General features: G+C 41.2%; 1 protein-coding gene across 3 annotated transcripts in view; it reads right to left on the bottom strand.

Moving 5' to 3' along the window:
- nbeab (neurobeachin b) overlaps window positions 1–18,138 on the bottom strand; it is a 464,498-nt gene that overhangs the window by 82,689 nt on the left and 363,671 nt on the right. For all 3 annotated transcript variants that reach the window (XM_072691521.1, XM_072691520.1, XM_072691522.1), the window contains exon 43: window positions 9,754–9,866. In XM_072691521.1, the coding sequence (XP_072547622.1) occupies window positions 9,754–9,866 (113 nt within the window). The remainder of the gene's footprint in view (window positions 1–9,753; window positions 9,867–18,138) is intronic.

Consider the following 18,138-nt stretch of genomic DNA (forward strand, 5'->3'; position numbering starts at 1 on the left):
AGTAAAAGTCTGAACATCTGCACCACTGGCTTAAGTAGGTTCTTCACATAAGTAAATTGTTCTACTGTTGAACAGATAACTACTATATGATTTACATTTACATTGAAGGCATTTAGCAGACGCTCTTCTCCAGAGTGACTTACAAAAGTGCCTCACTGTTTACTCAGAAAATACCCCTAGCTAGTTTGTATTGGCTACTAAATCTACTAAATACAAAAGTCAGTATAGATACCTAGATACTCTACACTTTGCCTGAGTACCCTTGAAAGAGCTCGGCTATGGTTTTGTAGTATTCTTAGAGGCTTTATGGTACTAAACCCTTTTAGCTGAGGTTATGTTAAATACATAAAATCCAGATTTCAGTGTACACACCCACAAGGACAATTTAGTTTAAATGCTTTTTGGTTTGGTAAAATAAATAAATTAATAAAATAATAATATCAAGCTTGAGTCAAACTTTTAGGCAACATTAGAGACTGCAGCCCCCCAGAAGCAGCCTTCCAGTATGTCAAAATGTGGGCCACATCCAGTCAATAAATTGCTGGAGGCATTTGGAATTGCAAAGCTCATGGAATTCACTACACATACACTGACACCTCACCCTGCGTCTGCAATCAAAACAAAACTTCCTGCTTTCCAACCGATTGTGCATCTCACTGTTGGGCAAACAAACCACTGCCTTCAGGAGCAATTAGCATCCCTCGCTCAGGCCCCAGATTTAGGGATCGAGATGAAACAACAGCAGTCTACAGACTGGAGAGCGGGAGAGTGCGGCTAGATGGTGTTATCTGTGCCGGTTCCCCCTGGAGACACGCATCCAGTATTTCATATTTCAGAGGAAATTACATTAGGGGTGCAGTGCGACGGCAGCGCGCTGTCAGGGGGAGTCGGGCTTGTTTTCTCTGGCCTCGTCAGCGGCGGAGAGCGCAACGTGCAGCTTCAGTCTAATGCAATCAAGCTCCTGCAAGTCAAAACAAAGCAGATGTGCCTCCAAAACAGGCCGGAGCACCGGGAGCAACGTACAGAGGTGGATGTAGGCTTGTGCATGCGTTGAAATTCGGAGGAAATCCGAAGAAGGAGGCTGGAGCGGACCGCTGGAGCGGGGCCTTGATTTCTAGGTGTGAACCGGTAATTTCTATGACAGCTAGGCAGCGTGAGGTAGCTCCACAACAAAAAATAGAAAGAGATAGAAAGCAAAAAGGAAGCCTTTGAGGCAAGCCTAAGGAAGTTTCAGCTTCAACTTCGGAATATCTAGTTTCTAAAGCACCGTGCTGTCCGTGTGTGCAGCGCTGTCTATTAATACATGACATCCAGAGAAATAAAAACAACAACAGCAGCAACAACAGCAACAACAACTTAGAACATATTAAACACACCGCTATTTCTGAAGATACTGGCCTTCTAATGCTGTTAGCATGAAATGAGGCGGCCAGGCCTCATTTTCGCTCATTTTTCCCGAATGAACAATGAGATTTTATAATAGCAGATTTGCACAACTCAGGTAATTATGTCCGCTGTCACTTCACTGCTTTGCTCCTCTCGCCCTCGTGAGAAGTTCGGATGGAGACAACTCATCTAATTTCCTGTCAAAGCCGCACAAAAGAAGTGGAATAACACGTGGAATTGCGCCAGAAAGGCGGCACCGGGCATGCTCGGTTTGAAGAGCCAGCGTGTGATTGCTGAGCATTAGCATGCGCCAATTAACAGCCGCGATTAACAGGCGGTTTCCCTTTTCTATCAGCTACCTGTCCGTCAAAACGGGAAATAATCATTAGATTCCAATAAATCCGTCTAGCACCTGAACGGAGCTGTCATGCAGAAATGTGCTAGTCTTAGCCTGAGGCTCAAAACAAACTGATTTGGGCTCTGACTCACTCTCCCGCTCCCTCTCCCTCTCTCTCTACCTCTCTCTCACTCGCATTTTCTCTCCCTCGCCATCTCGCTCTCTCTCCCAGTCGAGTGCGTGTGCCGAGATGATTGCAGGTGTGTGTTGGTGGTAGGTGTGGCTGAAAGGGGAATTAAGGAACGTATCAATCGGGACGCTTCAGCGGATTTGCACAATGCTGCCCGTCCCGCAGGCCCCCGGGGGCCTTTCTCAGCGGCGTGACTGACAGCTGCTTCCTGCTGGGCAAGTTATAGAAACGCCGACCGCAGACCCACGCCAAGGGAGTCTCGTGAGAATGGCAAGTGAAGAATTTTGAAGGATGGTGTTTGCAGGTGACCTGGCAACGTCTCCCATTTTCCCAGACCGGCTTTTTGCACGATGGGTTCACTTGTTAACTCGTTGTTTATGGTTAACTTCACAGCTTTCGTTATGTAGTGAACTGATTGGGTAGAAGCATCACCATTAAGACCATTAAACAACATAAAAAAAATGGAAAATGGGACTTAAAGACTTAAAACTTGCTTGACTAACACTGGTAAAAGACTCAACTTTGATTGGACATTCATCAGTTTAGACTTGAGACAGATGACTCGAAAGGACTTGACTTTATTAAATATTTGCATTTTTGTAGACATTGAGAAGCTGGCTAATCCTTTTGTTCTTTAACTGAGATGTAAAAACTGGGAAACTGGGTGGATCGTCCGAATTTCATATAACTTCATATGACTTGTCTCGTCTTGCCTGATTCTCACTATAGTAACTTGGGACTTGCTTGAGACCTGCACGGGTGTGACTTACTCCCAACCTCGGCATATTATCTATTTGATCTTAGCTCATTCTGAACAGAAGTTCTTCGCTGGTTTAATGAAAGAACTATCATAAGTAGCTGAACAATCCCCTCACATATCTCAACATGCTCATATGGGTCATATGAGTGGAACATGGGCTAGGTGGGTTCTAGGTGGGCACTGGCTCTGATCAGGTTCGTACGTGCATTTTTTCTGGGACCAAGTTGAGCTTCCCAAATGGGCCTTATCATTACAGCCCACCTTAATCTTACATAGGTCCCATCTAACCCCCATTTGCATTGTACAACCCAGATGGGGGATCATGTTTAACACCTCCTGGTCCCATCACTGACCCTGATGAGCATCCATATGTGGGGCCAACCTAGAACCAGAGGACAAAAACTATCGGAAGTAGCTGAACAATCCGGTCAACGATTGTGGATAAGAAAGGGGTGGGCCTGGGATGCCAAACCTCGCCGTTGAGTCTTCCAGAGGTGTAGCTAGCTTAATTTATCTAAACACTGACAAAAGGGAGGTGCCTACCTGATACCCCCTATGAAGCGCTAGTGATGTTGTGGGTGATTACAATACAGATAAAGGGAATAGGGCTGGGCCCTTAGTATGTTTAACTCCAAGTATTTAGAAGCAGGACGTTTTTATCTTTTTTTTCCTGTGGTATTCTACCTTTAATGCTAAAGCATTATGTTGATGATTGGCTAGAATGAACTAAAAATATGGCTACATGTAAAAACTGCAGCTAGCTATGTAGCTAATTCTAGCCAAAGGCTGATAGCCTTAAGATGTCAACAACAATAAGGACGGTTTCAGGACCTTGATGGACCTTGAAAGAGGTTCTTTACCAATTAAAATGGGCTAGGTGGGTTCTAGGTGGGCACTGGCTCCGATCGGGTGTGTACATGCTTTTTTCTGGGACCAAGTCGAGCTTCCAAAATGGGCCTAATCGTTACAGCCCACCTTAACCCCCATGTGCAGTGTACAACCCAGATGGGGGCCCATGTTTAACCCCTCCTGGTCCCATCACTGACCCTGATGAGCATCCATATGCGGGGCCAACCTAGAACCAGAGGACAAAAAACGTTCTGGTTCCCAGTTGGGCTACCCATACAGGCCCCACATGGTCATGTTAGCTGGGATGGTACTTTATGAAGCCAAATTAGTTTTTTCTACGGCATCCCTTGAAGCACCCTTTGGAGCACTGTAATTTTTTAAACCTATCTGTACTATATTTTGTGTTCATTTGTATGTTGTATTAAATGTTGGTAGCTTCTACACATTCCCTTCATTTTTACTGGTCGAAACCAATGCTGAGGAGGTTATTGAGCATAATTGGTTTACTGTCACAACAATGCTTAGTATTCTATTGTGACACTGTTTGTGCTAGACAGACCACTGCAGTCATTAATAAGGATAAATAAATCAGCTAAATCAGCCACAATATTGACGCAAGATGCGATTGCATCAGCTCTTAAGGATTCAACATTAGCCTATTGAAGCGGGAATCCTTAATTAACCCAGCCGGTATGCTTGTCCTTTGTTGTCTTTCTTAGCTGGTGTGACAGTAACTACACTTGTGCTTTTGTTTTATGGCTGTATGTATTTATTCTTGTCTAGTACTTAAAAGAGAAGTGTGAATTCTATCACTTTTGATACCCGAAATCAATAAATAACTTATCAGAGAGTAATTTATCAGTGAGGCACTTCCCACACCTACACACCTATCAGTAAATACCAGTGTACTGAGTAGTAAAAAGCATTTCACTGAAATCCACTGAAAAACTGATCAATCAAAAGACGTTGCATTAATACACAGTTCTTTAGAGCTTTAAAAGGGTCTTCACTCACACACACACACACACACACACACAAACATCTCGATTACAAATATGGTTCTTTAAGGAATCAAAAGTGGGTCTTCTATGGCATCCCTCAAAGATCCATCTGAAACACCTTTATTTTTAAGAGTGTAGTTAAGAAGTTAGTAGGCTGGTGGAAAACAGACAAACATCGTTCATCATAATTAATATGCATTTTTTGTTTGCTTGTTTTATTTTTAATATAATAATATAATATTTTTTACATAAATAAAAATATATAATTATAAAACAATTATATATATATAGTTTTATTTGTATATTATATGTATTATTTTGTATTATTATGTAATATTTGTTTTAAAAATCTCATAAACATATATAAAATATTAAAATAAATATATTTATAGAAGTGTATATCATATATATATATATATATATATATATAAAATACTGTATATATACAAAATACTGGGACACTTGCTCAATTGTTATTTCTTCCAAAATCAAGGGTTGTAAAAAAAGAGGGTTTCTCCTTCTTTTGTTGGAGTAAATCTCTACTGTCCAGGGAAGAAGGCTTTCTACTAGATTTTGGAGGTGCATTGCAGTGAGGATTTGATTGCATTCAGTGACAATAGCGTTAGTGAGGTCAGGATGTTGAATGATCACCACCACTCTTCATCTCCAACTCATCCAAGAAGTATTGGATAGAGCACCAACCATCATTCCAGAGAACTCCAGTTCCACTCAATGCTGGGGGCTCTAGCCAAAGCCATGGTGCCATTAACTTCATGTTCATCTGCTCCAGAAAGTCATATTCTATTGGCAGTATCTCTCAACAGGCACTAGACACGCTGGGTGTGTGCATTTGCACATCTGTGTCAGCCATAGATGCATTCATTAGAAATGGGTGTCATTTGGACATGGAATGGACAATAAACCAGCAGCCCAGCTAAGCAACTAGCAACCGGCCATGCCCAGCACATCTCCTTACACATGGTTTTACTGCCTATAAACCCCCAGTGCTACACTACCACTACACACACCCACACCCACATACACACACAGTGCTAAAATGTAAGCAGATAGCCTCCATACATTATTGAACACCATGCAGGGGTCTTCGAATCACATGAGAGGGCAGGTGGGAGGACGGCCCCCCTTTTCTGCTCCAGTAGCGGTGAACTTTTGGAGGTTAGAGCCCCAGGCCGGCCAAGGACAAGCGTCAGGTCTGCTGAACTCCTGCTAATGAAGGCAGCTCAAGCTGCTAAACAGCATGGGGAGAGTGTCACACGCATACATTACAATGCATCAGTGTCTTCCTCAGGCCAGGGGGCTTCTCCTCAGTCCACCTGGTCCCCTGGTGTCTGCGCAGAGACACACACATCTATACACACTCATCCATCCGCACACACACACACACACACACACATAACAGTGCATGAAGGGGAGGGGGGTTTGCACGACTCTGTGATTACCAGTGTCCGTAAGTAGTGTAATCCATAGTAGATGGTATCAAGGTGTCTACCTAGGATGCTAGGTGCTACCTGGGATGTACAGTGATGGTTCTCAATATGCTGCTGTCTTTCTGCTATTGTGGTATTTTTCAATGTGACCTCAACCAGAACAGCCAGTGAACTAGTATCCACCAATTAGCCATAACATCAACAACACCTCCTTATTTCTACACCCACAGTCCATTTTACCAGCTTTGTTTACCATATAGGAGCACTGTGTAGTTCTATAATTACAGACTGTAGTTCATCTGGCTCTCTGCATACTTTCTTAACCTCCATGCACCCTGTTCTTCAATGCTCAGGACCCCACAGGACCACCACAGAGCAGGTAGTAATTGAGTGGTTGGTCATTTTTCAGTATATATATATATATATATATATATATATATATATATCCACGCAATATCCACCCTTGGCTTGGATGACACAGTGGCTAGCAGATTGCTAAGTACCACTCGCTGGAGTCATCATTTCTCTCTATTTTTCAGTACACCTTCACTATTTTAGAGCACCCCACAAAGTTAGTGGTTTTAGAGATGCTACCACTTTTCACCCACTGTCACAGTCTACCAGTACAACAGTTTAACCACCCCTGGTTTGGAATGGAGTTCTTATAACACTCAACATGGCATCTGCTTACAAATAAAGCCCCGTCTTTTAGCATTAAAAGAACCAATCATCTTGCTTGATTACACTGCAATCATAGATATGTGCAAGTGCAGTCGCCAGAACAAGCTTTTTGTGCATTTTTGAGCATTTTTGAGTTAAACGCTATACACTGTTTATGAGGTTAAAACTGTAATTTGACCATTAGAATATTCTGGTCTCTTCCCCCTTTGTAGAGATGGAAGCCTAGTCTCGAACGACTGGAAATAACTGCCCGGCAGAGTTGCAAAAAAATGGCCGCAGAGAACATTACCTGCCTGTGACACCAAACATGCTAGAAAACATTTAAAATAAACAATTCAATCTAATACTTCTGACACTGCTATTAGTCCATTTGTCCTACCGTGTTGACACAAGGGCAGTTGCTGTGCTTCAGTATAAAGAGAGGGGGAAAAAATGGAGACCATGATCATGATACCCCTAATATCTACTAATTTAGCTTTTGTGAAGCACATTCTTAGCCAGGGAGAAAAAACAACGGAGGGCTATTGCAGTATGGCTCTGCATACTGCTAGTCTACATTTTGAAATGAAAGAGAGAGAGAGAAAGACAAAGAGAGAGAGAGAGAGAGAGAGAGAGAGAGAGAGAGAGAGAGAAAGACAAAGAGAGAGAGAGAGAGAGAGAGAGAGAGAGAGAGAGAGAGAGAGCTCAGACAGGAATGCAATTGTTTTCAGGTCAGTGAGCTTGTGAGCTGCGAGCACAAGCAGAAGAAAGAGGGTGAGAGCGAAAGAGAAAAAAGAGAGAGCCTGGATAAGGGGAATGTATGTGATAAAGATATGGAAGATATGTATGAGAGAAATGAGAGAAGTGTGCTTGCTTTTTTACTAGGGTTTCATCTTTAGCTTGTAAGGTCGGCTGGTTTTTAAAAATACTTTTAACTAGATTCTGAGATACTAATACTCTTGTCTTATGCTGATGGAGACATAAATACAGGATGTAAACCAGGCTCTTAAAACATCACTGAGTTCGAACCCATGTCCCATCATTCTTCCATGTTACACCAGCATTGTTGTCCAAGTACTTACATGGCTCTAGAAACTGTTTAAAGGTGCCCTTGAATGGAAATCTGTATTTCCTTAGTATTTTCCTTGGCCTAGTTAAATAATGAGAGTAAAAATGCAATGCTGACTTCAAGTTGTTGGAACTTGTGACACTGGAGAGCATGTACAGGTTAAAATGCGAACCAGGCCTCGTGGCCGAGGCTTTGCTGGTGCCAGTGTCCGCTCAAAAGTGGCACAAGATGAATGAAAAGCCAGGAGTGTGAGCGGGTAACCATGGTAGGCTAAATTTCTAGCCGACTGGCCTTACTATCTCTCAAACTGAACTCCTTTAGACTACGGCTAACTATATCTCAAAGGTAGTTTAATTTCAGCCCAAGGAAGTGAATGGATACCATGCTAGGCTAAAAGCTAACCCAGGTGACCGGCTACACTCTCTTCAGCTAGAAAACTAACAGTACACAGAGAGGACAGCAACACTATCCGCTAATGCTCAGGAATTATTGCAAAATATAACTACTACTAATGTACTTTTTACAGTATAAAAAACAAAGATTTGATATGCTAGGCTAGACTATGCTATGTAGCTCATGTGAGCCGTCACGGTGACATAGACCAGCCAATCAAAGTATTTTTTTTTTTTCACAAGCCCAACATAAAAGAAAACCGAGACAGAGTGGTAAATGGGATGGAAAAACTTTGAAAAAGTCACATTTCACATGTATGTATTTTGATATACAGCAAATTGCACTGCAGGGATGGTACACATTTTAATCAGTATGAGTGCTCCCTGAGAATTGAACCCATGACCTCGCGACCTCGCTTCAGGAACACAATACTTCTGAATTTGAGGGGAAAAAACATTCTTAAAAACTAAAATTAAGTAACTCTTTTTCCTGCATGAAATGCGAGTCATATGATCATCCAGTAAAACTGTTCAACTGTTCGCTGCATTCATTTTCACCATTTTGGAGATACAAGGTTTTTAACTGATAGGCACTACTGTAGACCTATCCTCATTTCAAAATCCACAAATCCACTTGTGTATAGAAGAAAGACCTTAGAACTCCCTTGAATATAACATGTACCCACCTCACATCGCTCACTTTACCCCAGCCAGTGGCCTCAGTTATCCTCATAGCCCATTAAAACTACAGCATGGAGCCATTAGACGTATCACTTCCATTTGGTTCAGTTTGCTCCGGTTATGACCTGCCTGTGGTTCATCTTGCCTATTTAAGGGATTAAGATAATGGAGGGAGAATTTTGATTCCAGCCACACTCACACAGACAACAAGAGGAGTTATAGGCCAATCTAAGTGTGAGTGCACAAAGGTCATCAATAACTTAGACAGCTGTTTGAGCTGGAATTAAACAAGTCTGCTTTGTTTGAAGGGCTACTTAGCTTATGATTTAACATTTCATAATGTGTGCTTTGCTGCCCGCATTGTTTTTTTTTATGATCTATGGAAAGTGGATAGACGGTTGCCAACAAGCTACACATGCATATGTTATAATTCTAGCATCTGATGAACAACAAAAACGTGCAGAGCTGTAGCGAACACATGGTGGCAATACGTTACCCAGAGATAACCATAAATCTCTCATAGAACAATAAATTATATATACTGTATATTATGCCATATATCACATATGTGATTTAACGGGCAGACAGACCTTTTACCTTTGCAAGACAGGTTCATGTTCCTTTGGTAACGGGTTATCTGGACTGTCTGCTATAGATTATCTACAAATGCTTGAATTGTTAAAAAACTAAATTCAGCTGATTATCGATGGTATTAGGGTTTGGATTAGGCTCAGTTTCTAGGCTGAAGTTAAGGTCAGGGTTACATTTCAATTCAAGACTTTAGCTTTTGTGTTAAAGTTCAAATGAATAGTTCAATTGAATATTATTCAATTCAGAATTCAGACTATGCCTATTCAGACTATGCCTGACCAGTTTGTACAGAAGTCCCTGTAGTTACTGAGTAATACACCTTAGTGTGTAATAACCCTTGTTGAGTGTTAATTAAGGGGTTAATTACAGACTTTATGCCTATGTCGCACCTTGGACAGATCCCTGAAGTTTCCCGGCACTGTGAGGTCCAGCTCCTCTGACTCATAGTTGGTGAGGACCCAGGGGAAGACAGGATACTGGTTCAGGTCATTGTATGTCCGCCCTAAACACACAAAGAGAAAAAAAAACAATCATGATCGAAGGTGCAGAAGAAGTGAAGGACCTCCAGTAACACAGACCATGCAGGGCTAAGAAGCTTAATACATTACATTAAGATATCAAGCTTTATACATGGCACTGAGATAGTCAATAAAATTCAATTCATCTGAGGAAATAAGATCCATCAATGATGTAACGAGCGTAATGTGTTGACATGTTGCTGTTCATTCCTCCTACATGTCAACTGTAGAAACCCTCTATAAATAAATAAGGAATATAGTAAACACAGTATAGTATATGCAGTGCCGTGTCGCGACCATGTCTATACACATGGCTTCTGTATGCAGTATACAAATATACAGTCATATCTTCAAAAACACAATATATAGAAATGGACTAGCACAGTTCAAGCCATCAGATGTGTTTATTGTTTAAAAGTCAAGCTCAATTTCATTTTTACCCCATTTCTACACAAATACACCCCATGTGTAGTCCCCTTAGACATGGGGATGTTTTCTGCCCAAAAAGTGGAACAACGTACAGATATTAGGTCTTAGGATGACCACTACAACTGTTTATAGCTACACCATGTACCTTTATTCATATTTATAGTTAAAAAAGTGTCATAGGGCTTTTAGTTTTAATGTAATTTTACTACAGTCTGTAACTTTTATGGATGGTTTGCATGGGATAAGAAATCTATGCATGAATGACTGAGATGGGAGCTTGATGCTACTCGATTTAAGCATTATAACTAGGGCTGCCGAAGTTAACGCGATAATAACGAGATAATAATGCGATAATATGATAATAACACAATAATAACACGATAATAACGTGATAATATCGCAATAATAATGCATTAACGTGATCTCGGTTTAACGCAATTTTAAAAAATAGTGCCGTTAATGCAAATTCTGGCCCTGCAAGTCATCCATACTTCATGTTGAGACTTGACCGTTTGCGGCATCGCTCATTAAAAGTAGAGAAGTAAGTGAGTGATGGAGAAAGGTCTGTTAAACAGAAAGTTTAATTTCAGTCGTTTGTCAGACGCTCACTGTACAAAACAAAGGCTTCAGCCTGTACTCAGGCTCTCACCGGAGTACATCCCGCCTGAAATACCACCTGGGTCAACTATCGTCACTAGCTCAGAGTTTGGAACACAGCCACTATTGCTCTTACTGGTGATTATTGGACATCAGTAGGTAACAACAGCTATCTCGGAGTTACAGCGCATTATAAAAATGAACAGTGGCGACTTCATTCACATGCTTTAACGGTCATGCACGGTCATCATGCTGCGACCTGTGTTGAACATTTTATGGATTAGGAACAGCAGTGGGACGTTGAGAGTAAAGTGAGCACCCTAAACCCTAAACAGATGTTTAGTGCTAGGAATATAATAGCAGCGACGAGACACCTACCTGGTACAGACAGATAGATAAACTATTTCTATAATATTTACACAGATTTTTTTAAATGTGATTAATCGCGATTAACTATATGAAATTCTGCGTTTAATCGCAATTAAATGTTAAAATCGTTTTACAGCCCTAATTATAACCCACTTACGATTTGAAATAATTTGTAAAAATGAGCTACATGTTCTTAACACATATGTAGGCTACAGACTATGCTACACAATGACAAATGTCTTCTAGATATGAAGTTTCCCACAGACTTGAAAGACCTGAGGTATCTGTGCTATGCACGATGACACTAAATGCCTCCTAAGTTTTTCATAATTTCATCATTACTATAAAGGGGTTATAACATTACTTTTATAGTACTTTATCAGTGTTCAGAGGACACTTTTTTGGATGATGATGGCAGGGCGTAAGTCAAATAGCCACTCCCATCTCAGTCATTTATGCCGAGATTTCTTAGCCCATGCAAATCAGTCACAGATTTTACAAACATCCTGTAGTATAATTACACTACTCCACCGTCCCATGTAAAACTAATCCTGTCCGATAAGGGCTTAAGTTTAGATGCTTAGATGTGTTGACTGGCGGATGCTAATTACTTGCTTGCTTGTTAATTCAAATTCTAAATAAGCAAATCTAGGATACTGCATTTGTCTCGGCTGATTAAATACCCATACTGTGTAAATTTGATAATTTGGCAAATGATTTCTTTAAGGTACTGAAAATAAGCTGGACGTTCAAAGGGGTGCATTGCAGCACAACAGAGAAGGTTTGCTAATTTTACTAAGCTGAAAATAAGGCCTGATTTACAGAAATCCACAAAGCAATCTCAGTGAGATCAATGAAGGCCTCTAAATCTTCACTCTACAATTTGGGGTTAGAGGGAAATTATTAAAAAAATTATATTTTGATGATCTTTCACCTGAAGTTTTAGCCGCTTGGAAAGAAGTAAAAGAGGTTGAGGGCCAAGGCTTAGCTCTTCCTCGCTTTCTGTGCTAATAGAGTGTTCAGGCAGCTGTTGGTGTGGCTGTCTTTACTGTCTCACTGCTTAATGACTATATCACGATGTGAGGTTACACGAAGTTCAGTGGTTTCGCTATTTTCAGGCTTGCGTAAGTCGCGCCGGTCGCTCAGTCGCAGAGTGGTAATAATTAAAGACATGCAAATTCTTCTGGTGAGGATGACACTGACCCGTCCCCACTCCTCCCTCACCACCGCCAGATCTCGCTTCTGATTGGATGCAAAGTGATGTAACCATGGAGACCTGGAAGAAGTATCTGCGATGGTGCCCATATGCAGCCAGCAGTACTAGGAAATGCCAGATGTGGTATGCTCTCTGTTGCTCTTGCTCTCGTTCTCCTCGCTCTCCCTATTCCTCTCTCTCTCTCTCTCTCTCTCTCTCTGCGTAGCGGCAATATGAGTTTCAGATGGCAGAAACTGTCACTAGAGAAGCAGTCATGAGAAAAAGAGCCATAAAATTGCTTGCTTCTCTGCGAAACGCTGTGTCCCCACAAGTCCTCCCTAATTTCCCTCAGAAGTGGAAAAGCCTTCATTGGGTGTGATGTGTACCACTTATCAAAGGCCGGAGACACACACTCGCAACTCCAACTACAAAGAGAATACTCTTTTCATAAAGAATGCAGTCATCTCCTATATACGAGTCTGCATTTGAAGTAAATAGGAAAACCTCCACGGGAAAAACAAAGAGCTAGCTACCGATGGAAAGGGAAGACATGCGATTGTGAGTTTGGGGGAACACATCAACTACGGAAGCAAACTTTTAAATGAAGTTCTGCACTGAGAGTGTTTTGATTTGTCAACAAAAAGAAATGTCTGCTGTGTATTTCAGCTACCTTAGAGTGTCTACGCAGATGCCCGGACAGAGCCAGCCCTTTGACGATGCCACTCAGGCTCCTTCATGAGGCTGATATACGGGGCCTTTCAGTCAAACAGATACAGTGAGGCAATTTTCCTCTTTACGGCGCCATTACTCAGACATGGACTACTAGCAGCTGGTGGAAAGCTGGTATTTACCCCAGAGCTCCTTACCTAACTCTCTCTTATCTTCTCTCACATGCTGCTTTTACAGACTAGTCCTGAACATCAGACAAGCAGCAATATTACTCTACCATCCTGCCCCCTTATGGAGGTCTCACTGCTTTTGGACAGCTGAGAAAGATGAGGTGTACGTTCAGAAAGGTGTTGAGAAAGTATTGACGTACATTGGTTTGAGGTTATATTGTTCTTATATCCTGAAACCAAGAAAAAACACTTCAGAAAATCAAAATAATCGAAGGAATTAAAGAAATAATTAAAGGCCTCCTAGTGGTCATTTTTGTAGATGGTTGATCATTGTGTAATGCCTGGTGATGACGAACTTTCCTCACTCAGTCAATAGACAAGCATCTAATCACTAGACTACTACTGCTGATCACATGGACCTTCACCTGTGTTATATTACTCCAGCCTTTCCTAAGCCTGTATAGCATTCTTTCTGTGTTTTTCTCATGTCTAACTCCAAATTTTGTCTTGCCCATCTGCTTTGATTACGTTGTGTTTCATCCAGTTTTGACCCTGTTTTTCCTTTTCTGGTTTCTCTGTTGGTTTGTGTTTTTACTCTGATATTCTGGCTGTGTTTTCTGCAGTTATCTAAGTTATCTGGTTTTGCCCATCATATTAAAGTCTGACTCCACTCTTTATCGTAACAACAGGCTTACATCTGCTGCTAGAATAGTTATGTAAAATGATGGAACAGTAATATATTTAAAAAAAAACACTTTCTGTAATATTATATGTCATTTTCCCTGAGTGACCATGCTAACTCATTCAGAGCACAGTTTGGATCAGTAAGTGCATATTATTGCTGTTGTCAAACAAGGAACATATAATACATCCATAATATTAGAATTATATTCTAATTTCTATGTCTTTAGAAATGTTTGTGGACACTAACAATGTAAAAATCTATTAATCCTATTTGTTAGATTTCATTAGTTTATATATATATATATATATATATATATATATATATATATAAACTGCAAACTGAGGTGCAAACGGAGGTGTTGAAAAGCAGATTTGGCTCTGTCCTGTAGAAAGGGGTTTACATCATTTTCCTATTACCTTAAATATTGTAATTTGCTTTATTTGTTTTGCACTTAAGTTATGTGGCTAAATAATCAAAGCTTACTTCCAACCAATTGGCAATATTGAAAATAAATGTAAAACTCATCACATTCTTCTCCACCTCAGTGCAACATTTGATCCAATAATTTATGACACACTTGACTCGTCTGTCTCTCCTCTGCTGGTACTTCAGAAACAGACTCAGATTAGTTCTAATCATACCTCACAGACAGACAAAAATGTATTACTGTTAGTAAACAAACATTATCCACAGCACCTGTTACCTTAGGGGTTCCTCAAGGATCCGTACTTGGCCCCCTTGTTTTTTTTTCATATTGGTACGGGTCTGCCAAATTACTCTCAGCCTTAATCTCAGTTTCTATTGCTATGATGACAATATTCAGATTTATGTCTAAGCGATCTCTCCCTTTCCACCCCAGGCCCTGGCAGCATGGATCCATGAATTAAAATTCTGGAAAAATGACAATCCTCTTAAATTAAACACAGAGAAAAACAGTGTTTCAATTGGTTCTATCGGTAGATCTCAAATCTTAAGTGAACAGAACTACACTATTGACATTGATGGTGAGAGCTTTTAATATTTTTTCCATTAGTGATGCCAAACAGTAGTCCATTCCATTCATTCCCATGTCAGGTACTAGGTATACCACTCACTACTTTCAAGTACCTCATTCCCAACTCCCCAACTCAAACTCCCCCAAACATTCCAGAGAACACAGTTCCACACCTCAATGCTGTGAAGGCTTTATACCCCCCTAGCCCATGCTTGGCATTAGGCATGGTGCCTAAAGGTTCATATTTATCTGCTCCAGAGAGTCCTATTCTATTGGACATACTTCTCTACAGGGACTACACCAGCTGACTACACAAGTCTCTCTTTTTACCTTCTCAGAGTAAATGGCCACCCAGCCCGACCTGCTGGAAGATTGCCCGCTGAGGTCCCCTCTACCTGCGTCAGACCATCAGGCCCCCCACCCACCACCACCCATGCCAGACCAGCGGCACACCCTCCTACCACTGCTACCTGTTTAATGACCATGTTAAAACCTAAATGGACTCTATCTGTCTATCTGAACTATCTGCCACTGTTAATATCACCACTATTAACTATCTACAGCATGATTAATATATTATGATTAGGATCAGAGCAGTTCAACAGTATAGATGGTTTGGTCATTTTTATCAATAATCAATAAATAGTTCTGATCAGAGGAGGATGGGTCGGGTCCCCCTTGTGAGTCTTGGATCCTGCAAGGTTTCTTCCTCCAGCTCTGAGGGAGTTTTTCCTTGCCACTGTCGCCATTGGCTGCTCACTAGGGGTCTTTGACCCTTCATGTCTTCTTACGTTATCTCTTTTTTGTCTCTGTCTTTTACTAATTACTAATTATGTAAATCGTCTTTGTGACGACAACAGTTGCAAAAAGCCATACAAATAAATCTGACTGACTTGACCAATTGGTGCAACTTAAAGTAGCTGGATGCATTCATTAGAAGAGGTGTCCACAAATATTTGGACATAAGTTGTTTAATATAGCATTTCCCAAAGCCATTTATAGCCTGGCCTCTAGAGCTCTTTCATTCTGACAGGCCTAGAATACCTTCAACAATCAACTCACAGTCCCTACATGGGTGATAGAGCTTTCAGTACCACTGCATTTAAGTATTGGAGTTCCAGACCCTAATCTTCTTGAGACTGTACTTCCATCCCTTCCTTCAATTGTCTTCTGAAGATGGCCATCTTTTAACAACCATACTCTCTGTCAGTACAGTAGTCTTTTTGTAAAGACTACTGTACTGTATTGTCACGTAACCTCTGATTGAGAAAGCTGCTTACACAACTTATGCTTATGTGTGTCCAGATGACAGACAAAAGTACATTAGCACAAACACTAGTAGAAAGCGTCTTAGAAAGCCTCTCAGTTTTCTGTAGGACCTGTTGCCTATAGACCACCGGCGGGCCAACAGTGTAAAGGTGCACGTATTTGTCGCTGTACAGTGTCCTCCACATTTAACCCATCTGTGGTAGTGAACACACACACACACTAGTGCACTAGGGGCAGTGAGTACACACACCCAGAGCGGTGGGCAGCCAACTCCAGTGCCAGGGTAGCAGAGAGGGTAAAGGGCCTTGCTCAAGGGTCCAACAGTGGCAGCTTGCTGAGCCCGGGAACCGAACCCACAACGCTGTTATCGATAGCCCGGCGCTCTAACCGCTGGGCCACCACTGCCCCACATTATTACAAATTTCTTTTTCCAAAGAATAACCAATAGAATAGTTCCTGTAGTTATTATATATATATATATATATATATATATATATATATAAATCATACGCCTTAGGGTGTAATAAACCTTCAAGCATTAAGGGGTTAACTATTACCTGAATAAGGTACATCAACACTGAGGGGCTGAAGGACGAGCCTCGAAGGCATGGTGGGCTGTCTACAAATAAAAGACTCACAGTTCACCAAAAGCAGCTGACACTAGCATGGTTCCCATCCAAAACGTTTACCCCCACATTCTTATCCAGTGTGACACACATCTGGAGCTGCTGCGTGAGATGAGAGTGTGGGATGAGCATAGTGTGTGTGAAGTGTTGAAAGGTTGATGAGAGGGGTTTCGGCTAAGCTTGTCCCACTCCTGCCATAATGGATGCAGATTACAGGCTGTAAAGAGGGCGTGCGGCCTCATTACCAGACCAGACACAATTGATGCCCATATATCTTGCCCGTAATTAGAAGGCAGACATCACACATTTTGTGTTCTCATTCCAAAGTAATAAATTATAATTATAAGATGAGCTATTTAAACAGTTTGACTTAAAAGTTAAAAATATTTAAGAAACATCATTTTATTATGTTGTGTGTTTAACTGCTATTTTCTACGGCAGTATTTGAACCTTTCCGAGGTCAGCAATGAAGAATATGCCTTGAAATTTGACCTGGAAAGCCTGCCTTTGTTACATTTTGTAAATTGGCAGTGAACCAAATGAGAAGTGCAGTAGTAATGAAGAAATAGCTCTGCAGCAGCTTTTCCATCTCTAGAAATCTCTACAAAATTCAGGTCTAGAAGGTAACACCCCCCCCCCCCATCATCTGCCTAGAGAGTCCTATTCTATTGGAAATACTTCTCTACAGGGACTACACCAGCTGACTACACAAGTCTCTCTTTAACCTTCTCAGAGTTAATGGCCACCCGGCTCGACCTGCTGGAAGATTGCCGGCTGAGGTCCCCTCTACCTGCGTCAGACCAGCTGCCACCTACCAGTCCAACCATCAGGCCCCCCACCCACCACCACCCATGCCAGACCAGCAGCTCACCCTCCTACCACTGCTACCTATTTAATGACCATGTTCAAACCTAAATGGACTCTTAACTATCTGCCACTATTAAGATCACCACTATTAACTATCTACAGCATGATTAATATATTATGATTATGATCAGAGCAGTTCGACAGTAGTAGTAATCTCTAGATTTACAAAATTCAGGTCTAGAAGGTAAAAATCCCCCCATCATCTGCTTGGGCAGATCTGCTGCAGCTTAGCGTTAAAAAAACCTTAATATTTTTACTTTCTGGACCTGAATTTGGTAATTGTGGAGATGGAAAATGTAGGTAAAGAAAGTAAAAATCTGCCCCATGATTTTGTTCCAACTGCCTGGGCAGATCTGCTGCAGCTTAGCGTTGAATTAAAAAAATGT

The sequence above is a fragment of the Salminus brasiliensis genome, chromosome 11, assembly GCF_030463535.1.
Source record: "Salminus brasiliensis chromosome 11, fSalBra1.hap2, whole genome shotgun sequence".
NCBI lineage: Eukaryota > Metazoa > Chordata > Actinopteri > Characiformes > Bryconidae > Salminus > Salminus brasiliensis.